General features: G+C 35.6%; 1 protein-coding gene across 1 annotated transcript; it reads left to right on the plus strand.

Moving 5' to 3' along the window:
* On the plus strand, positions 1-22181 carry XKR9 (XK related 9). The gene is made up of 3 exons (XM_068984114.1): positions 1-272; positions 15399-15601; positions 21553-22181. The coding sequence occupies exons 1-3, from the start codon at positions 1-3 to the stop codon at positions 22179-22181; spliced, it is 1104 nt and encodes a 367-aa protein (XP_068840215.1).
* Positions 22182-24227: the final 2046 nt, after the last annotated feature.

The raw sequence follows: 24227 nt of genomic DNA on the forward strand, positions 1-24227 counted from the left end.
ATGAAATATACTAAGTTGAATTTTATGATGTCAGTCCTTGGCATTATGATCTATGTTACTGATTTAATTGTGGACATCTGGGTGTCTGTCAGATTTTTTCATGAAAGACAGTATGTTTTTGGTGTTTTAACAGTAAGCTTTATGCTCTTTGGAACACTTGTGGTCCAGTGTTTTAGTTATTCTTGGTTCAAGGCTGATTTAAAAGAAGCAGGCCAAGAAAGTCATCATTGTTTTCTTCTACTTCATTGCTTGCAAGGTGGAGTTTTTACAAGGTGAGCATATACTTTTGATCTTTAATACTGTTATTCTCTGATTCAGACAGAAGCTACTTTCTGTATCTGGTTAGTGAAATGTACAAAGTTTCTCTATTTGCATGTAGGACAAAGGTTACTTGCTTCTCACTAGCAATGCTTGCATGAGTCATTGTACTGTCAGAATTTCCAGGTTCATTAATAGAATGTTTTAATTTACCTAATTAAGTTGCTTTTTCTAATATATTATCATGTTTTTATGAGAAAGAAAAAGACTCATTTCTATGTCTTGTGAATCTTTTCTCCTCTGTTTTATATTTTAAAACTGATTATGTAAATACAGCCTATCACTTGCAACTCTGATGGAAAGAACTTACTTTTTTAAGTAACTTGTATTATTGATTTAATGAGATGAAATTTTTACTGCGTAGCCATGTGGTTAGCTAGGGTACAGAATCACTCAGAACCAAAAACAAACTTAAAAATAGAGTTGTTTAAAACCTATTTTATGGTTAAAGAAAGTAGAATCTAAATGAGCCTGGAGAATTCTGATTATCCATATATCTAATTTCACATGACCTTTTCTTTCATTATCTTAAGAGATTTAATTCTGTTCAAAGCAATATATATATTAAAGGTAAGGAGAAGAATTAAAGACAAATATTAAAAGGATAATGTACTATTTTGTTACAGTTAGGTTTTGAATTTGAGCTATTTTAATAGTCATCTTTCCTGAGAAAGATGTTAGTGGTAGTAGAATTCTAGATAAATAGGTATTTTCTCTCTGTATGTTATGTTCTGTCGTCTTTTTGTTTCCATTGTCATTATTGAGTAGTTAGATCAGTCTTGCTGTTGTTCTTTAAAAGGGTTTTGTTTTCTTTCCCCTCTGGTTGCACTTATGATTTTTCTCCTTATATTTGGGTTTCTCCAGTTTATGATATATCCATGTGAAAAATTTATTTTTATTTCTTTCACTTGGGATTTGCTTGCTGTCTTGATTCTGTGAATTATTAGCTTCCATGAGTTCTGCACAATTCTCAGCCATTATCTTTTCTAACATTTTCTTTACTATATTTCTGTCTCTTTTCCTTCTGGACTCCAAACAAATTTAAGATAGATTTTCTTGCTATATCCAACATGATTGTTACTGTTAGATTGGTTATCTGAGATCTTTTTTGTTTCCTAATATAAGTCTGTATTGTTATAAACTTCTCTCATAGAACAGCTTTTGCTGTGTCGCATAGACTTAGTATCATTGTGTTTTCATATTCACTTGTCTCCAGGTATTTTTTGATTACCTCGTTGATTTTGTTGGTGACCCATTGATTGTCTAGTAGCATATTATTTTTGTTTTTTATGCATTCTTGTAGTTGATTTCTAGTTTTATGCCATTGTGGTCAGAAAAGATGCTTGATATAATTTCAATACTCTTAAATTCATTGAAACTTGTTTTTGTGGCTTGTCATGTGATCTATCCTGGAGACTGTTCGATGTGCACTTGAAAAGAGTGGGTATCTTGCCGCTTCTGGATGGAATGGTCAATATATAATCTCTTAAGTCCATCTGGTTTAATATCACTTAAGATCAGTGTTTTCTTACTGATTTTCTATCTGGATCTTACATCTCTCCCCTGATGTAAATGGGGTGTCAGGGTCCACTATGTCAGTTTCTCCCTTTATGTCTGTTAATATTTGCTTTATGCATTTAGATGCTCCTATGTTGTGTATTTATATATTTACAATTGTTATATCTTCTTCTTTGACTGATCCCCTTATCATTATGTAAGTCTTTTTTGGTCTCTTGTTACATACAGTCTTTGTTTTAAAGTCTGTCTTGCCTGATATAAGTATTACTACCTCAGCTTTCTTGTGATTTCCATTTGCATGTAATACTTTTTCCTATACTTTCTCTTTCAGTCTATATGTCTTTAGCTCTGAAGGTAGGTAGCATATACAGGTCTTGTTTTCGTGTCCATTCAGCTACTCTGTGTCTTTTGACTGGAGCATTCAGTCAATTTACATTGAAAGTAATTATTGTTAGGTATGTCTTATTGCCATTTTGTTAACTGTTGCAGTTCTTTTTCGTTTTTTTCTTCTTTTGCTCTCTTCCTTTGTGATTTGATGACTGTCTTTAGTGTTATGATTTGGTTTCTTTCCCTTCTTTTGTGTATCTATTATAAATATTTGTTTTATTGTTACCATGTGAAAGTGAAGTTGCTCAGTATAGTCCAACTCTTTGTGACCCCATGGACTGTAGCCCACCAGGCTCCTCTGTCCATGGGATTTTCCAGGCAAAAGTACTAGAGTGAGTTGCCATTTCCTTCTCCAGGGGATCTTCCTGACCCAGGGATCGAACCCTGGTCTCCTGCATTGCAGGCAGACGCTTTTACCGCCCGAGCCACCAGGGAAGTCAACAATCTGTTTATCATACTGATATGTGATTATTTTAAGTTGATGATGTTTTAAGTTCTAACAGTTTGTAACAACCATGCACTTTTGCTTCCCACCACTCATATTTACTGTTTTTGATTTCATATTTTATATCTTTTAAGGCTTCCCTGGTGGCTCAGAGGTTAAAGCGTCTGCCTCCAATGTGGGAGACCTGGGTTCGATCCCTGGGTCGGGAAGACCCCCTGGAGAAGGAAATGGCAACCCACTCCAGTATTCTTGCCTGGAGAATCCCAGGGACAGAGGAGCCTGGTAGGCTACAGTCCACGGGGTCGCAAAGAGTTGGACACGACTGAGCGACTTCACTTACTTTATATCTTTTTTTTGTGTGTGTGTTCCTTAGATACTTATTATGGATATAGATGATTTTACTCCTTTTGGCTTTTAACCTTCCTATTAGCTTTATGAGTGGTTGATTTACTACCCCTACTGTATATTTGCCTTTACCAATGAGATTCTTCCTTTCATAATTTTCATATTTCTAGTGGTGGTCTCTTTTCTGCTTAGAGAAGCTTCCTTAACATTTTTTATAAAGCTGGCCTACTGGTTCTAAACTCTTTTAGCTTTTGCTTGTCTGTAAAATTTCATATCTCTCCTTAAAATCTGAATGATATCCTTGCCGAGTAGAGTTTTCTTACTTATAGGTTTTTTTCCTTTCATCGCTTTGACTACATGGTGCCACTGCCTTCTGGTCTGTAGAATTTCTATGAAAAAGGCAGCTGATAGTTTTATGGGAATTCCCTTGTACATGTAACAGAGATTCTACATTTTTACTGATTTTTATGCTTAGTAATTAGAGATGTTGGAATAAGAGATTCTACATTCTTACTGATTTTTATGCTTAGTAATTAGAGATGCTGGAATAAGTAGATAGTCATTTGGAAGAATAAGTAAATTATAAGTGGACCTTCACACAAAGGTCATACTTAGCTTATGCTCTAGCATGGTATGTGATCTTGAAAAGAGTTTAGCCTGTTCTGTAATGAAGGTGAAATCTTTAGAAATATATTGGTAGAAACATAGAGATGGGTACAGTATTGGGAGAGTTTTAAAATGTTGCAGTTTATGTCTTCAGTTTCTCAGTCTTTGATATGACAGGACATGGGCGCTAACTCCTAATCAGAAGAAAATCTGAAAGCATAAACTGGAAGACTTTTGTTTCCAGAGAGACACTAAGCACCACTCACCTGCAACCCGCAACACCAAACCCAAACCACAAGGACAAGAAAACAGATTTTTTTCCCATTTGCCATTTAAATGAATAGACCACAGGTTGTAGAAATTGACTAGAATGGAAATAAGAGGAAGTAATAACCAGTATATGCAACATAAGAACAGTAAAAGTTTTGATTCACTTTAGAGTTGGGATAATTTAAGGTTGCATATTATAGACTATACAGCTAGGTAAAATACCAGACATCAGGATAAATTTCAAATGACTCAAATATTTAATGCAAGAAATGTACTATTAGAAAACATAGGAAAATTCCTTTCAGCCTTGAAATGGAGAGGCTTTCTAACCATAACTCAAAATCCCCAAGCTATAAAAATTATAGATTTGACAATAAAAATTGCACACAATAAATAAAAACAAAAATATCCCAACAAACAAAAGCAAAGCAAAAAGGAAAACAGTTTTCATAGGGGAAAATATTTATAATTTTTAATAGAAAAAGACCTAATCTTTTCATATTTAATGAGCTTCTGAAGTCAAAGAGAAAAAGGTCATCCTCCTGGTTGAAAAATGGGGAAAAGAATGAGGATATTTTAGAGAAGAGGAAATGCAAATGGCTCTTAAGTTGTCTGAAGGATACTATACCTCATTCATAATTTAAAAACTGCCAATTAAAACTTCACTGAGATACTTTACCTACCAGATTGGTGAAAATCCAAGTGATAACACACTGTCATGGTAAAGTATGGGAAAATAGGTATTCTCCTACTTTGTTGATGGGAGTATGGATTGATACAATCCATACCAGTTCATAAACAGTTTGAGCATATTTCAGGTGCACATATCTTTAGGCCAGAGGTTCCTCTTCTGGGAATCTATCATGCCTGCATACATGTAAAATGACATATGCATAGCTTTTCAGTTGTAGTATTGTTTATGACAGCAACATACTGGAAACAATTGAAGGTCTGTTGGTAGAATTTATATATCTATGCAATGTCATACTACAATAATTATTACAAAGAGTGATAAAATACTTTATATACTGGAATGGCAAGATCTCCAGGATGTACTTTTAAGTGAAAAGACAGGGTGCAGACAACAGGTATGATATAATACAGTCTATTTTTAAAAGGTGGTAAAAAGGCATATTTACATGTGCTTGAATATGCATAAAGAAACTCTTTACAATGAAAAAAAGATCTTCATGACCAAGATAATCACGATGGTGTGATCATTCACCTAGAGCCAGACATCCTGGAATGTGAAGTCAAATGGGCCTTAGAAAGCATCACTATGAACAAAACTAGTGGAGGTGATGGAATTCCAGTTGAGCTATTTCAAATCCTGAAAGATGATGCTGTGAAAGTGCTGCACTCAATATGCTAGCAAATTTGGAAACTCAGCAGTGGCCACAGGACTAGAAAAGGTCAGTTTTCATTCCAATCCCAAAGAAAGGCAATGCCAAAGAATGCTCAAACTACCACACAATTGCACTCATCTCACATGCTAGTGAAGTAATGCTCAAAATTCTCCGAGCCAGGCTTCAGCAATATGTGAACCGTGAACTTCCAGATGTTCAAGCTGGTTTTAGAAAAGGCAGAGGAACCAGAGATCAAATTGCCAACATCCGCTGGATCATGGAAAAAGCAAGAGAGTTCCAGAAAAACATCTATTTCTGCTTTATTGACTATGCCAAAGCCTTTGACTGCGTGGATCACAATAAACTGTGGACAATTCTTCAAGACATGGAAATACCAGAGCACCTGACTTGCCTCTTGAGAAACCTATATGCAGGTCAGGAAGCAACAGTTAGAACTGGACATGGAACAACAGACTGGTTCCAAATAGGAAAAGGAGTATGTCAAGGCTGTGTATTGTCACCCTGCTTATTTAACTTCTATGCAGAGTACATTATGAGAAGAAGCTGGGCTGGAAGAAGCACAAGCTGGAATCAAGATTTCCAGGAGAAATATCAATAACCTCAGATATGCAGATGACACCACCCTTATGGCAGAAAGTGAAGAGGAACTAAAAAGCCTCTTGATGAAAGTGAAAGAGGAGAGTGAAAACGTTGGCTTAAAGCTCAACATTCAGAAAACGAAGATCATGGCATCTGGTCCCATCACTTCATGGGAAATAGATGGGGAAACAGTGGAAACAGTGTCAGACTTTATTTTTGGAGGCTCCAAAATCACTGCATATGGTGATTGCAGCCATGAAATTAAAAGACACTTACTCCTTGGAAGCAAAGTTTCCAAGACGCTTACTCCTTGACCAACCTAGACAGCATATTCAAAAGCAGAGACGTTACTTTGCGAACAAAGGTCCGTCTAGTCAAGGATATGGTTTATCCAGTAGTCATGTATGGACATGAGAGTTGGACTGTGAAGAAAGCTGAGCACCGAAGAATTGATGCTTTTGAACTGTGGTGTTGGAGAAGACTCTTGAAAGTCCCTTGGACTGCAAGGAGATCCAACCAGTCCATTCTAAAGGAGATCAGTCCTGGGTGTTCTTTGGAAGGACTGATGCTAAAGCTGAAACTCCAATACTTTGGCCACCTCATGCGAAGAGTTGACTCATTGGAAAAGACACTGATGCTGGGAGGGATTGGGGGCAGGAGGAGAAGGGGATGACCGAGGATGAGATGGCTGGATGGCATCATCAACTCGATGGATGTGTTTGCGTGAACTCCGGGAGTTGGTGATGGACAGGGAGGCCTGGCGTGCTGCAATTTATGGGGTTGCAAAGAGTCAGACTCGGCTGAGCGACTGAACTGAACTGAACTGAAAGAAACTCTGGAAAGGGTATACATGAAACTAGTAACCTTGAATTGTTATGGTCATGAGGGAGGGTGAAGACTGGGTAGTTAGGTCATAGGAGTGGGATCAGTTCAGTTCAGTTCAGTTCAGTTGCTCAGTCGTGCCTGATTCTTTGTAACCCCGTGAATTGCAGTATGCCAGGCCTTCCTGTCAGTATTTTCAAAAAGTTAGTAACTTCTTTTGATTTTTGATTTATGTGAATATTTTACCTATTAAAATAATTAAAAAAGAAGAAAAGGAAAAACTGAAGTAGGTTTGCTATTACTGTTAAACAGATACTTGATAAATAAACATTTTCCTCTTTTTGTCTCTTTTTCTTTGTTTTCTTGGTGCAGGAAGTGGCCCAAAACAGACATGAATAGTGAGGAATAAGCAAAAATTAAAGCAGTTCTTAAAAGTGGCCAAATTATCCAAGGATTTGTTTAAACTAAGTATGCAAAAACATGAGATATACTAAACTACAGATTCATTTCCCTACAAAATAGATAAATTGAGTTTGTGTTGGTAGATGAAAGACAAGGATGTCAACATAAATTATTTATTCTGTATAAGTGTTTTACTATTAAGTGTGTTCTTACTGCTTAGTGGTCTGTGGAGTAGAACAATTCATTTTTCAGAATATAAATTATATGACACTTTTGTATTTCTATTTTATGTATGACTTGTGATAATACCTTTTCTTTGCCAAAGGAGACTTTTTCCTTTGATGGATATATGAAAGGAATTTGCTTTATTTACAATATGGAAGGTATTATTGCTGTTTTAAAATAGCTGGTAGAAAAGTTCAAATTGTGTGAAAGAGAGTACAATGGGAGAAGAGTTTCAATTCCTCCACAGGTCCCTAGGCCCTTTTTTAAGGGGTTTCTTAGATTGTGAAAGTGAAAGTTCTTCAGTCATGTCAGACTCTTTGTGACCCCATAGACTATAGAGACCATGGAATTCTCCAGGCCAGAACACTGCAGTGGGTAGCCTTTCCCTTCTCCAGGGGATCTTCCCAACCCAGGAATTGAACCCAGGTCTCCCACATTGAAGGCAGATTCTTTACCAGCTGAGCCACAAGGGAAGCCTGAGAATGCTGGTGTGGGTAGCCTATCCCTTCGCTAGCGGATCTTCCTGTCCCAGGAATTGAACCAGGGTCTCCTGCATTGCAGGTGGGTTCTTTACTAGCTGAGCTATCAGGAAAGCCCGAAGTTTCCTAAATGGGCATTAAATAGTTGAACAGTTTTTCCTTACCTATTCTATTTAAAGCTCTTTAGAGAGAGGTCATCTGGTAATGTTCAAATTTCCTAGGGTGCAATATATATGAAACTTGAGAGTCTGGGCCCTTCAATCCCTAAATATGTGTGGATTTTCCTAGATATGTTATTGTTGTTGATTTCTCACTCAATTTAATTTTGATCAGAAAACATAATTTGTGTGATTACAGTCTTCTTTAATTAACTGACATTTCATTTCCCAGCACAGAGTCTAACTTGGTGAATATTCCATGGGCATTTGAAAATAATTTGTAACTTGCCTTTGTTGAGTGTCCAACTTTTTGAGATCCCATGGGCTGTAGCCCACCAGGCTCCTCTGTCAGTGGGATTTCCCAGGCAAGAATACTGGAGCGGGTTGCCATTTCATTCTCCAGGAGATCTTCCTGACCAAGACATTGAACACTTCTTCACTGCGTGTGGATTCTTTACCACTGTGAGCCACCTGGGAAGCCCCTCATTGAGTATAGTGGTCTATAAATGTAAATTAGGGCAATATGTTGATAATGTCATTAAAGTCGTCTATATTCTCACTGATTTTTTTCTTTTGGCCTATCTTTTCTTTCATTTACTGAGAGATGAGTGTTAAAATGCTCTAAGATAGTGGATTTATCTTTTTCTTCTTGTACTTTTGACAGTTTTTGCTTCATGTGTCTTAAAACTCTATTATTAGGTACATTCAGATGTGTTCGGAAAAATTGATTCTTATATCATTATGACATGATCCTCTTTATCTCTGTAAATGCTCTTTGATTTGAAATCTGTTTTCTCTGGTGTACTGGTATAACCATGCTACTGCTAAGTCGCTACAGTTGTGTCCAACTCTGTGCGACCCCATAGATGGCAGCCCACCAGGCTCCCCCGTCCCTGGGATTCTCCAGGCAAGAACACTGGAGTGGGTTGTCATTTCCTTCTCCAATGCATGAAAGTGAAAAGTGAAAGTGAAGTCAAGTCATGTCTGACTCTTAGCGACCCCATGGACTGCAGCCTACCAGGCTCTTCCATCCATGGGATTTTCCAGGCAAAAGTACTGGAGTGGGGTGCCATTGTACTAACTACTTTTTGTGATTGCCCTTCAAGCTGTCTGTATCTTTATAAAGAGTGAAAGTGAAAGTGAAGTCATGTCTGACTCTTTGCTGCTCCCTGGAGTATAGCCTACCAGGCTCCTCAGTCCATGGAGTTTTCCAGGCAATAATACTGGAATGGGTTGCCATTTCCTTCTCCAGGGGATCTTCCCAACCAAGGGATCCAACCCGGCTCTCTCGCATTGCAGGCAGACGCTTTTTTACCCTCTGAGCCACCAGAGAAGCTCAAGATGTATAAAGAGAGTCTCTTCCAAATCACATAGAGTTGAATCTTAATTTTTTTATCCAGCTTGACAGTCTTTTATTAATTGAAGTATTTAATCTATTTCCATTTCATATATTATTGCAATTATTGATATAGCTGTTTTCTGGCCTACATATTGTTTTCTTTTTATGTTTTCTTTTTGTATTTATTGAGCTTTATGTTGTTTTTAATCAACTTTGGAAAATATTTTTGGCCAGTGTGTTGTCAAGTTTCATTTTTCTCCTGTCCCATTTTCTCTGTTTCTTTTGTGACTTCAATTACACCTTTGTTATGAGGTTCTGTTAGTTTTTTTCCTAATTTTTTCTCTCTGTGTTTTGTTTGCTAATTGCAGTATCTGGGTCATCTGTGGGTATGTTTCTATTAATTAATATGTTTCTATTACCTGGTTTTCTCCTTTAGCATAAGTTACATTTACTCTTAATTTGCATTAAGTAAATTTGCTCAAGTAATTTTTTAATTGTGTAATGGGCATTTTGATTGATACCTTGTAGTGACTGTAATTTCTGTTATCTTCCATTGAAGAGAAAGCAAATAGCTAAATTATTGGTAAATTACCTTGATGTATTACAGAGGCTTGGTTTAAGCTTTATTAGGGAATGTCTGTTTTGCTTTTGTCCTTAGTCCTAAGGAGAGTCTCACAGACCTGAAATGTGGTCTTTACTTCTAAAACATGGCCCTTTTGGGGTTTCAATAGGATGCCTGAAGTATTTAGCAAGCTCCTTGAATTTGATGGATTGCAGACTCCAGACTCTTCCTTATGGTAGCTGCTGAAATCTCTGCCCAGGTCCTATTTAGACATTGTTCCTCAGTTCCTTGGAGTCTCACCCTACATATACATAGTAAGGGTTTGACTGGGGATTTAAGAAGAGTATATAGAGATTTGGGGTTTCTTTTACTCTGTGGCTCCCTCTTTTCTGAGGTCCCTATTAATTTCTAACCACTCTGGCAGATTCAGCCTCAGTCCTCTGACTCTTTGAGCCAATAATAATTTGACTTTCTGCTTGAACTGTGTCTGCTTTGTGCCATTTGGACTGTGCGATGCTGTTAGAGGAAAAGCCACATGTGCTTCTCATGTAGTATGGTTCCCTTTTCTCAAGGGTTAAGTGACCTCATGCTTCTTCCTGCTTTTAATTGCTCTTTAGTGCCTTGTTATCTTTAATATTTTGTCTATAATTTATCATTGTCATCAGTAGGAGGGTGAGCTTGATGCAAAGGAATCTATCATTACTAGAAGCTATTGCCTCTTTATCTCAAATAAAATAATACATTGTGATAAAATATGCCAAGAAAGCTCCTTCTGTTTATTTTTCTTTGGCCTCTTCATCATTTATCCCATAAAACTGAAACAATATCCTGTTGATTAAAAAATTATATTCATACTCCCCTTTGCATGAAATTATCCTTAGATAAGCAGAACTTTGTATACATTTGCCACTAGGTGCTACAGATTTGGACTTCCCTAAAGTCCCTGGAAATATTAATGTGCACATCTGTGAACAACCTCATCTGTTTTTGTTTTTTGTTTGTTTATTTTAACAGGCATTGACATAGCACTTGACATGTGCCAGTTACTGGTCTAAGCATTTCACATGTGTTAGTTCCTTTAATCCTCATATCAACCCAATGAGGTAGGTATGATGATTACTCCCTTTTTCAGATGAGGAAACTAAAACATCACTAGGAAGTATTGGAGCAAGGATTTGAATCTAAGTATCCTGAGTTTTTTTGAGTCATTACTGTTAAACACTGTACTCTGCTAGCTCTCCCACTCTGCTGCCTATATTAATTTGCTCTGAGCATGTACCTATAATTTTTGTGTGTTTTTCAAGTTTTTCAGTAAGTGGTATTTATCCTCTTGCTTTGAAAGGATCGATACCTTTAAGAATAGGAACCACATACTGTATTGCTTATTAGTCTTACATAATATACATACAGGAACTCCTTATTGTACCAGATACCCAGAAAAAACTCAAACACAAATTATCTTATGAATCTGGCCTGTAAATCCTGGACAGTGTTAATCATTTTTTCCTGTGCTTTTATAATGTATCAATAGTATTTATATTTCTGTTGAGTTGTTATTTCTTCTGACTCTTATTGCAGCTAGCAGTTTATAGGCTTGATCTTCCTACTAGGCTGTAAGGTCACTGAAGGTAGAGGTCATGTCTTCATCATTTTTGTAGATCCTCTACCCTGGCATCTAGTCCACATGGAATATAATGGACTATGTTATTCTAAAACTCTTATGATAAAAATATACTTTTATTTGCTAGGTAAAGAATCTTTGCATATTCATATATGTATATATCAGGTTTACAATCAGAATATCTTATATCTTTCAACTTTTCAAAGCCTTTTTATATCTACTGTCTCTTTATGGAAAAATTGTCATGAGTTTTTCATTTGTTCATTCCTTCAGTAAATATTTTCTGAGAGCCTGCTATGTCCCAGGACTGTTCTAGTTGCTTAGGATATGCCAATGAACAAAACAAAGTCCCTGCTTTCAGGCAGATCTCATTCTTGTGAGAAGGTACAAATAAAAATATATAATGCGTCAAGTGGTAATAAAGAAAAATAATAGGATAAAGAGAATATGATGGATGGTGTGATCTGGAAACATATCAGTAAAGACATGGCATTTGAATAGAGGCCTGAATGAAGTTAAGGAGTAAGCCTGTAAAATCTCTGGGGTTTAGAAGAGTTCCAGGAAGAGGGAGTAGCAAAGACCAAGGCCTTTAAGTTGGAAAAAACAGCACAAATAGTACCCTGGAAGTGTGGGAGACTTGAAAGGGAAAGGCAGTGTTATAGTGTGTGTGGGAGTCAGATTACAGGGGCCCTTGTAAGATGGGGTAAAGACTTTGTGTTTTATTCTAAATATTATGGAAAGCATTAGAACATTTTGACTGAAGGGATAGCATCTGAAATATGGTTAACAGGTTCAACCTAGATGCTGTATAGGGAACAAGAGTAGAATCAGAGAGACCAATTATGAGGCTATTGAAGTAATCCAGGCCAGAGACATTGGCTGTGGAAGTGATAAGATGTGTTTAGATTTGGATATATTTGGAGTTTGAGCTAAGAACCAAGAGAACCTGCTGGGGAATTTTTATAGGGTGTTAGAAAGAAATTGGAAATTATTCCCACATTTTGTTCTGAGCAGCATGATGAATATTAGTGCCATTTACTGAAATGGGAAACATTGACAGAAAGAGCAGGTTGAAGCAGGATATATATCACTGTTGTAACTTTATATATGAGGAAACTGAGGTATAAATAAAGAATTTTGATAAGCTTTGGGCTAGAATCCTGATTGTCTTATTTCTAGCCTCGGCTATTTTAAAAATAATTGTTTCAATTATTTTTGTCATTAATTTTACTTGAATGATGATAACTCATGTTAATTTTAAAAATTCCTTGTATTATAAACAGTGCTGCAATGAACATTGGGGTACATGTGTCTCTTTCAATTCTGGTTTCCTCGATGTGTATGCCCAGCAGTGGGATTGCTGGGTCATAAGGTAGTTCTATTTGCAATTTTTTAAGGAATCTCCACACTGTTCTCCATAGTGGCTGTACTAGTTTGCATTCCCACCAACAGTGTAGGAGGGTTCCCTTTTCTCCACACCCTCTCCAGCATTTATTGCTTGCAGATTTTTGGATTGCAGCCATTCTGACTGGTGTGAAGTGGTACCTCATTGTGGTTTTGATTTGCATTTCTCTGATAATGAGTGATGTTGAGCATCTTTTCATGTGTTTGTTAGCCATCCGTATGTCTTCTTTGGAGAAATGTCTATTTAGTTCTTTGGCCCATTTTTTGATTGGGTCGTTTATTTTTCTGGAATTGAGCTGCATAAGTTGCTTGTATATTTTTGAGATTAGTTGTTTGTCAGTTGCTTCATTTGCTATTATTTTCTCCCATTCAGAAGGCTGTCTTTTCACCTTGCTTAAATTTTCCTTTATTGTGCAGAAGCTTTTAATTTTAATTAGATCCCATTTGTTTATTTTTGCTTTTATTTCCAGAATTCTGGGAGGTGGATCATAGAGGATCCTGCTGTGATTTATGTCTGAGAGTGTTTTGCCTATGTTCTCCTCTAGGAGTTTTATAGTTTCTGGTCTTACATTTAGATCTTAAATCCATTTTGAGTTTATTTTTGTGTGCAGTGTTAGAAAGTGATCTAGTTTCATTCTTTTACAAGTGGTTGACCAGTTTTCCCAGCACCACTTGTTAAAGAGATTGTCTTTACTCCATTGTATATTCTTGCCTCCTTTGTCAAAGATAAGGTGTCCATATGTGTGTGGATTTATCTCTGGGCTTTCTATTTTGTTCCATTGATCTATATGTCTGTCTTTGTGCCAGTACCATACTGTTTTGATGACTGTGGCTTTGTAGTAGAGCCTGAAGTCAGGCAAGTTGATTCTTCCAGTTCCATTCTTCTTTCTCAAGATTGCTTTGGCAATTCGAGGTTTTTTGTATTTCCATACAAATCTTGAAATTATTTGTTCTAGTTCTGTGAAAAATATGGCTGGTAGCTTGATAGGTATTGCATTGAATTTGTAAATTGCTTTGGGTAGTATACTCATTTTCACTATATTGATTCTTCCGATCCATGAACATGGTATATTTCTCCATCTATTAGTGTCCTCTTTGATTTCTTTCATCAGTGTTTTATAGTTTTCTATATATAGGTCTTTAGTTTCTTTGGGTGTCCATCAGCAGATGAATGGATAAGAAAGCTGTGGTACATGTACACAATGGAGTATTACTCAGCTGTTAAAAAGAATTCATTTGAATCAGTTCTGATGAGATGGATGAAACTGGAGCCGATTATACAGAGTGAAGTAAGCCAGAAAGAAAAACACCAATATAGTATACTAACACATATATATGGAATTTAGAAAGATGGCAATGACGACCCTGTATGCAAGACAGGAAAAAAGACACAGCTGTGTATAATGGACTTTTGGACTCAGAGGGAGAGGGAGAGGGAGAGGGTGGGATGATTTTGGAGAATGGCATTCTATCATGTATACTATCGTGTAAGAATTGAATCGCCAGTCTATGTCTGACGCAGGATACAGCATGCTTGGGGCTGGTGCATGGGGATGACCCACAGAGATGTTATGGGAAGGGAGGTGGGAGGGGGGTTCATGTTTGGGAACACATGTAAGAATTAAAGATTTTAGATAAAAAAAAAGAATACATTTGAATCAAAAAATAAATAAATAAATAAATAAAATAAAATAAAATAAAAATTCCTTGTAAAGAAGAGCCTGAGCAAGGATGTTTTAGGAGTCTTTGAAGTTTTATATATTTTTCAGGATGCTGATGGTCACAGAGACTAATACTTTGTAGATTATGGAGTACAGATGACCCTTGAATAACTTGGATTTGAACTGTGTGGGTTCACTTATATGCAGATCTTTTCAGTAGTAAATATTACAGTACTACCCAGTCCATGAATGTGGAACTGAGGACACAGAGGGCCAACTACCAACTATCGATTATGCATGAAATTTTCAACTGCACACAGGCTTGGTGTCCCTAACCCCCATGTTGTTCAAGGGTCAAGTAATTATTTGCTAGATTAAATTGAAAGAAGATTCAGTCTTATCTTCAACCTTGACATATTCGTAAGGGCATGTATTAATATCTGTCTTATAATTAAGATAAATGCATGAAGTGGACATTGCAGTTTGTCTTTCAGAAAGTAGTGGTTAGGACTAGGAATCATAAAGGTTTGGACTCTAGGCCTGCTCCTGACACCCTGTGTATCTTTCAGCATATCATTCTAGTTCTCAGTCTTACTTTTCTCAACTGTTAATTGGAATAATACCTACTCATGTCTCATAATTATTTTGAAGATGAAATAAGATCATGTATACTTAACAGTGCTAGCACGCACTGACACATCAAACATCCAATAAAAATTGTGGAGTCTTGAATCTCAATACAACTACTGTGAAATGTTTACAAAATTGTAGCAGATAAAGTTTGTGGGAAAATTCTAAACTTAAACACATTTTTTCCCCAAAATTATTATGTATATGAACATACATGAAGAATCTGTTACTGAAGATAAATGTTCATGTTTACTTTACAGGTATTGGTTTGCCTTGAAACAAGGTTATCAAGTGGCTTTCAAGTATAGCAGCAAAACTGAAAACTTCGTGGAAAAAGAGATTAATGATAGGGTGACAGATTTGAGCATGCTAAGGCTGTTTGAGACCTACCTGGAAGGTTGCCCACAACTTGCTCTTCAGCTCTACATCTTTCTGGAACATGGTCAAGCAAATTTCACTCAGTGTAGGTCTTTCTTAATTCTTTGTGTTAGATGGATGCCACTGATATCTTATGTCAACTGTATAACTCTTTGGCAGGTTTTATATTTATTTTTATCATTTTTTAAAGAGTTATTTGTTATTTTTGAAAAGAAGTACATAGTTCAAATATCAAAAATGTTTAAAGGTGTAGTGTCTCCCTCCCCTTCTTCCTATTCCTTCTTTTTGCCTAAAATGAAACTACTGTCAGCTTTTTAATGATTCTTTCAGAAAATTTTTTTTCAGAGCCTATCTTTATTCTCTTTTTTTCTTTCATAGAATGGTAACATGAAAACTGTCTTTTTTTTTTTTTTTACTTAACATATGTCTTGGAGATCTAAACATATTGGTACAGAAAGAGTGCTGACATTTTATTTTTATTATCTGCATAGTTTTACAAATTATAGATGTATCCTGAATTATCTAACAAGCTTCTTTATGTTAATTTAGATTTTTTCTAATATTTTACTGTTGGAAAAACATTCTGCAGTGAGTAATCTTATGCATGCATCCTTTTGCATGTGTGAAGTTTATCCATAGGGTAAATTCCTAGAATTAGAATCATTGTGTACAAGTGTACCTGCTACAAAACAAATGTTGGTTTTGCAAATTGGTCAATATGTTGCTCTTTTATAGCAGATTTTCTCATGGTTAAATGTACATTTTAAAAGGACAGTTTGATATTTCTATTAAAAATATTTTAATAGGTGTTTATTTTGAGATGTTAAAAATCTAATTATTTACTAAAAATAGTTGCACTTTTCATTAATGATGAGGGTTCCATATGGTCTTGGATTCACCTCAGAGTAGTAGCAGATTTTCCTCTCCCTTGGAGTTCTTTCTATGCTAGATTTTCTTGTGAGATGAGTTCATTCCCCTAAACAGTCTTCCTGTTCCCAGTTTCCCTCTAGATGTAGTCTTTTCTAATATTTTCATATCTCTTAGTGTAACATTGAAATGAACCTACAGCGTATGAGATCTCTTTTTCCTTGTGATGCCAAGAATAGTTGTATATTATATAGTCCCTGAAGCTAAAGATTAACATTTAGAGCTTACAAGCTGTGCTTTGGTAGATCTACTGATGTTAACTGTGGCTGCTTCTGTGTGGTGGGATTATGAATGATTTTACTTATTTCATCTTCTTTATATTTTTCTGAATTTCAAAATTTTTATAGTAACCATGTTTTGATAATCAGGAAGAAAAATTCAAAATGTAAAAAAAATCAATTTGTGTATAAAACGACTTCAGAAAACTGAACATATTCTTTTATCTTTGTTCTTTTCTGAAAACATGCTAAAGAGGAAAGTAAAGGAGTGAAAACAATAAAACTCATAAGGATTTAGAGAATGTAGAGTAGAATAGCAGACTAGAAATATCAGTAAATATTTAGAAGATGGAAAGCAGATGGAAAACTTGGGTTATTCAAATCAGTTCCACCACCACCAAAAGGCTAAATTATTTGAATCAATTCTCCTCCTGAAATTATCTGAAACAATTGGGTATATAGTTTCAAAATTCTTCGTAAAAGCTTAAAATAATCTAATACAACAGGCCAAAATATGCATGAAAGTGGGGGTGCAGCAGGGTTGAGGAGGACTGTGAAGGTATTTACACCCTGAGGAGTTTTACAGAAACTTATACACAGCAGATTCAGTTTTGATGGCTTCCCAGAGTCCGGAGGACTGGAGACAAAACTCAGGGTCCTCACGAGGGAGGGATATTTAGTAGAAAATCCTACTTGTAAAGCTGACATGCCAGAAGGCACCCTTCCTCTCCTCAGGGTAAAAGTGAAGCTACCCACTTCTAAATGAAAATTGACTGCATAAACAAAAATAATACTATGTGGCTAAGGAAAAGAATGAAAATACAAGACAGAAATAAATACAAGACAGGTAGAAGATGAATGGAGTTAAACTGTCTTAAATGCCTTATACAGTTCAGGAGAAAGGTAAAGCAGAAATGAATCTGGGCTTTTTAAGGTGTAAAATTAAACAATTGGAACCTTTTTTTTTTAAAAAAGAATATATTATTAGGAAGACAAAATTAGATATTATTTTATCTGCTTGGGCTGCCATAACAATACCACAGACTGGGCAGCTTAACCAACAGAACTATATTTTCTCATAGTTCTGGATACTAGAAATATGAGATCAAGGGGCCCAGTCGGGTTGATTTCTGGTGAGGACTCTTTGGGTTGCAGATGGCCACTATTTTGCTGTGTCCTCACATGTCTTTCCTCTGTGTATGAAGAAAAAGTGAGATCTCTGGTATCTCTTTGTCTTCTTACAAGGATACCAGTCCTGTTAGATTCAGGCTCCACCTTTATGACCTTGCCAAACCTTACTTATCTCCCTAAAGGGCCTATCTCAAAGTGTAGTCACATTGGGGGTTAGGGCTTTAACATATGAATTTTGGAAGAATATAATTCAGGCCATAAAAGGTATGAAAATAAGCATTTTTTAAAATATAAAAAATAAGTAATAGCAAATTATAGGGATAAGAAATCTGACCAATACCACAAATTTCACAAGAGAAATAAAAGTAATATCTTTTTCTTATTTTAATGCTCTTTAATACAAATTTTTAGTATCTGATTGGCTTTTGATTTGATAATGATTTTATAATTTCTGTAGAAAAGGAAAATTCAATCTTTTTTGTAGTACAGTTAACAGAATTTTTATTTTTTAATTTAGAAAAGCTTCTTTCAACTTCACAAATTATTGATAATGTTATATGTATATTTTTGGATTATTGTCACATTTGAAACAAACTATACCAATTTATTCAATAATGTGGTTTAAGATCAGGGTATATCAAGATTTTTTTTTGATGAAGTAACTGATTTTAAATACTGTTTGAATTGACAACACTAATTTATTGTTGATGTCTAATTTAGTAAATAGTGGGAGTCTTGTTTTTTTCTACTGGTGTCAATAATGTCGAATTAGAAGAAGTTAAAAAGAATCTGTATAGATGTAATTGGGCAAAGTCATTCCATACTGAGAGAAATGCATAAACAAAGGCATGGTTTGGCAAAGACAAGGAAATTCAGTTTGGATAAACTGTAATGTACAGATTAGATTAGCAAAATGGGCAGAAAAAGTATATTGGAAACAGGTAGGTAAGCAGGAAATGGAAAATAATGTCAAACAAATAGCGTCGGGTGGACAAGGATAGATCATCATGCCTTAATGTTAAAGAATCAAAGACGTGTTGATGGCAGGATAGTGAAGAGTTAAAGCAAACTCCTTGAAAATCCTAGATCTGTTACTTACTCATCATAATTTTCCAAGCAAATCTTATAAACAAATCCTCCTAAACCTAAACTCTTCTCAACTCAATTTCCCTTTAGCTAGAGCCCCTAAATGATGACAGTTGGTTCAGTACACTTAGGGAAAAATGTGTAAGAGGGAAAATAGAAGTAGAAACAGGGAATTTAAGCAATTACAATTAAAACATCTTATTTTTCCAAATTTTATAAAAGTATATGACAAAATGAACACATTGCCAGGGCTTTGTCAGGCTTGGAAGGAGTCTGGGCAAGCATGGGTCCCTGAAATTTAAGCTTCACTACCTTCATGATAAATCTTCCTGTGAGGTAGAAATTTTGATTAATTTTAAACTTTAATATGTTTAGTATACATGTTGTGATTTCTAGGGAAGCCTTCAAAGAATAAAAGCAGCGTATCTCTGAAGGACATGTGTTACTAGATTGAAAAGTTGATAAAATGGTCCACACCAAGCCCATCATTACAACATTTCAGAGACTTAAAGATTTTAGAAGATTTGAAAGAAAGTAAAGATTGTTTAAATATAAAGAAAGTGAATAGCTTTGAAATTCTTAACTGTAATACTTGAGATTAGAATTTAAAAGATAAATGACTTCAAGGTTTCATTGGAAAATATTTTTAAACTTTGAATTCTATTTCTGTTGAAACTGTATATCAAACATGGAGGGTAGAATAAAGACATTTAGAGAAATTCATGCTTAAAAGTTCAGCTTAGGTGCAGTTTTTCTCAGAAATGTCTGGAGAATGTTTGATCCAACCATGAGAATGAAGCAAGAAAGAAATAATGGGAAACAAAATCAACAGTGAAGAAAGGTAAAGGCAAGTTCTGGGAAGACAGGAAAGCAAACCTTGACAACAGCTACCTTTGACCATAAAGATCATATTATTATTTTAAAAAAGCTAATAGATGTATCTGGGGAGTTTAATTAATTTGAAGAGTTTGCTAAAAAATATTTATGAGTCATGAAATAATAAGCAAAGTAAGGAACAATGAAATGTTTTAAAAATATTGCATTGTATACTTGAAAGTTGTAATGTTGACCCACCAAAAATGTCATGGGGGGATGAGGTATTAACTAACCTCGTTGTGGTCATCATTTTGTGTATATATGTATATCAAATCATCACATTGTAAACTTGCATATATCAATAATATTTCAGTAAAGTTAAGGAATTTTTTAAAATTAATAAAATACTTCAACAAAAAAAATTTTTAAAGGGAAAGAAATATAAGTAGAATGTAGTAACTTGGCCGAGCAGCTTTTAAATCAATAAGCAGTGTCTAAAGTAGATGAATTTAAAAAACAGCATAGTATGTGTTTTATTTAGAAATAGGGCAATAATGTCAGAAGAAATGCTAAGAGTTGATAGTGGTTTTTTTCTGAGGGTCCCTACTGAGAAGTGAGAAGGGGCAGAGCAACCTACTGCTTTTTTCTTATAAGTTCTATGGCATTTATTGATGTTTAAAAATGAAGTATATGTACTAGATTTGGTAGAAATTAAAACCAGTTATAAAAAAGACACCACGGAAGGGCAGTTTGAGTGAACTCCGGGAGTTGGTGACGGACAGGAAGGCCTGGCATGCTGCGATTCATGGGGTCACAGAGAGTCGGACACGACTGAGTGACTGAACTGAACTGAAGGGCAGTTTAGGGGAAATGATGTTTTAATTCATATTTTTGAATTAAAGAAGAAGCAAAAGTCCAACTAATTAGGGCAGTCCAGAATGCTATATGCTGAAACCAGAAGAGTGGACAAAGTCATTTACAATCCTCTTCAATAGATAGGTTTGTCTTAAATCTGCCTTTCTTTTCTAATATATTGACCTCCAATGAGTTTAAATGGGAATGATGAGCATTCTGTATTCTACTCTAAATTACTTCCTTCTAATTCCCTACTATCTTTGCTTTCAGTTTTAGGTCCCCAGCTTTGACGGTGGGATAATGACATGTCTTTCCAAAGTAGTAATTAGCTTGCTTTTCTGTTATTTGATGGAATAAAAAAATGGGCTAAAGACGTAAAGCCTATAGAAATTTATAAGTTTTAGATCATATTTGTTCATTTGATCTATCATCTTAAAGACATGGGAAACTGAGCTGTTAATACCTCATACTTATGTTAAAATTTCTCTTTAACCTCCTTCCCTGTCTTCCTGCTGTTTTCTTTCTTGAATGCCATTTCTCAGTAAATTGGGTTTATGTCCAAGGCCAAAGTCATAAAGACTGGAAAAGCTAGGACTATAACTAGTCTCTTAGAAAACTTCTGTAGTATGCAGTTTGCATTGTACCAGGTGCTCAAGAAGATTTGTCCAGTGAATTTATTCACAGTCTGGTATGGTGGTTAAGTACACCAACTTTGGAATCGGGCAGATTTCAATTCAAATTTCACCTCTCTGCAACTTGCTGGCTGTGTGATTTGGGTCAAGTAATATATGTATTGAGGCTTATTCTCTAAGCCTCAATTCCCTCATATGTAGTACAGAAATATTAATATATATTTCAAATGATTAAATGAGATGAATATACGAAGTACCTGACTTGTGTTTGTGGCTGTGTATATACAGATAAAACATGTATGGTGTATAATAAATAATATTGCTATTATTCTTCCTATAACTACATCTTAAAAAATTTTTTTGTTTTGTAGATGCAGCCATCGTGGTCTCTTGCTGTGCTGTTTCTTGGTCGACTGTTGATTATCAAGTAGCTTTAAGAAAATCCTTACCTGATAAAAACCTCTTTAATGGACCCTGTCCCAAGCTTGTATATCTCTTTTACAAGTTGTTTACATTATTATCTTGGATGTTGAGTGTTGTGCTTCTTTTATTCTTAAATGTTAAGATTGCTTTCCTTCTATTGTTATTTCTTTGGCTTTTAGGTATATTTTGGGCATTTAAAGAACAAACTGATTTTTGTGTTTCGACAAGTATGGAAATCCTATACAGGATTGTTGTTGGATTCATTCTTATCTTTACATTTTTTAATATTAAGGGACAGAATACCAAATGCCCAATGTCTTGTTATTATATTGTAAGGGTATTGGTCACATTGGGGATATTGATTGTGTTCTGGTTTTACCCACTCTCTATTTTTAATGCAGACTATTTTATACCTGTCAGCATTACTATAGTTCTTTCTCTTCTCCTTGGAATTATTTTTCTTCTTGTTTATTATGGGACTTTTCACCCAAACAGAAGTGAAGAGACAAAACTGGATGAAGTTGATGGAAAACCAGTTCAAAGAGATTGTAGAATGAAGTATTTCCTCATGGAATAAGCTATTCACTTAAGAGATATGTTTGCTTATTTTTTATTTCATTGGTTAGTAAAGAAAAAGTTTGTGTATGTGTGTGTTGCTTCTTATTTTTGCCTTTATTAATTTGAGACTGGTTCTAGTACATTAATTATGACTGTTAGAGAGTATAATAATGTTTCTATTATTTAATTTCTCTATTGACTTGTAAAGTTGCCATCTTGAGCCTGAACTGAAAGAAAGGGTCTAATTCTCATAATTAGAAGGTAGATGGTAGAATTGAATTGCCTCCAACTTTTCCCTCATTGTTTCTGAGCTAAAACTGGTGTTTGTCTTCTTTCCTCCATTTTCTTCATCCAGTTATCTATCTATCTATCTATCTTTTTTTTTTTTCAGTGAGTTGGAGACAGATTGAGTAGAGGAAAAGGAAAAGGAGGGAAGAGGAAGAAAACAAAATAGAAAATTAATCATTTAACCCATCTTAACCATTTTTAAGAATGTAGTTCAGTCACAGTAATCCAAGTCTATGCCCCAACCAGTAACGCTGAAGAAGCTGAAGTTGAATAGTTCTATGAAGACCTACAAGACCTTTTAGAACTAACACCCAAAAAAGATGTCTTTTTCATTATAGGGGACTGGAATCCAAAAGTAGGAAGTCATGAAACACCTGGAGTAACAGCCAGATCTGGCCTTGGAATATGGAATGAAGCAGGGCAAAGACTAATAGAGTTTTGCCAAGAAAATGCACTGGTCATAGCAAACACCCTCTTCCAACAACACAAGAGAAGACTCTACACATGGACATCACCAGATGGTCAACACCAAAATCACATTGATTATATTCTTTGCAGCCAAAGATGGAGAAGCTCTATACAGTCAACAAAAACAAAACCAGGAGCTGACTATGGCTCAGATCATGAACTCCTTATTGCCAAATTCAGACTTATATTGAAGAAAGTAGGGAAAACCACTAGACCATTCAGGTATGACCTAAATCAAATCCCTTACGATTATACAGTGAAAGTGAGAAATAGATTTAAGGGACCAGATCTGATAGATAGAGTGCCTGATGAACTATGGATGGAAGTTCATGACATTGTACAGGAGACAGGGATCAAGACCATCCCCATGGAAAAGAAATCTAAAAAAGCAAAATGGCTGTCTGAGAAGGCCTTACAAATAGCTGTGAAAAGAAGAGAAATGAAAAGCAAAGGAGAAAAGAAAAGATATAAGCATCTGAATGCAGAGTTCCAAAGAATAGCAAGAAGAGATAAGAAAGCCTTTTTCAGCAATCAGTGCAAAGAAATAGAGGAAAAGAACAGAATGGGAAAGACTAGAGATCTCTTCAAGAAAATTAGAGATACCAAGGGAACATTTCATGCAAAGATGGGCTTGATAAAGGACAGAAATGGCATGGACCTGATATAAGCAGAAGATATTAAGAGGTGGCAAGAATACACAGAGGAACTGTACAAAAAAGATTTTCATGAACAAGATAATCACAATGGTGTGATCACTCACCTAGAGCCAGACATCCTGGAATGTGAAGTCAAGTGGGTCTTAGAAAGCATCACTATGAACAAAGTTAGTGGAGGTGATGGAATTATAGTTGAGCTATTTCAAATCCTGAAAGATGATGCTGTGAAAGCTGGATTTAGAAAAAGCAGAGGAACCAGAGATCAAATTGCCAACATCCGCTGGATCATGGAAAAAGCAAGAGAGTTCCAGAAAAACATCTATTTCTGCTTTATTGACTATGCCAAAGCCTTTGACTGTGTGGCTCACAATAAACTGTGGACAATTCTGAAAGAGATGGAAACACCAGAGCACCTGACTTGCCTCTTGAGAAACCTGTATGCAGGCCAGGAAGCAACATTTAGAACTGGACATGGAACAACAGACTGGTTCCAAATAGGAAAAGGAGTATGGCAAGGTGTATATTGTCACCCTGCTTATTTAACTTCTATGCAGAGTACATCATGAGAAACGCTGGGCTGGAAGAAGCATAAGCTGGAATCAAGATTGCCAGGAGAAATATCAATAACCTCAGATATGCAGATGACACCACCC

This window comes from Capricornis sumatraensis, chromosome 11, assembly GCF_032405125.1.
Source record: "Capricornis sumatraensis isolate serow.1 chromosome 11, serow.2, whole genome shotgun sequence".
NCBI classification, from domain to species: Eukaryota; Metazoa; Chordata; class Mammalia; order Artiodactyla; family Bovidae; genus Capricornis; species Capricornis sumatraensis.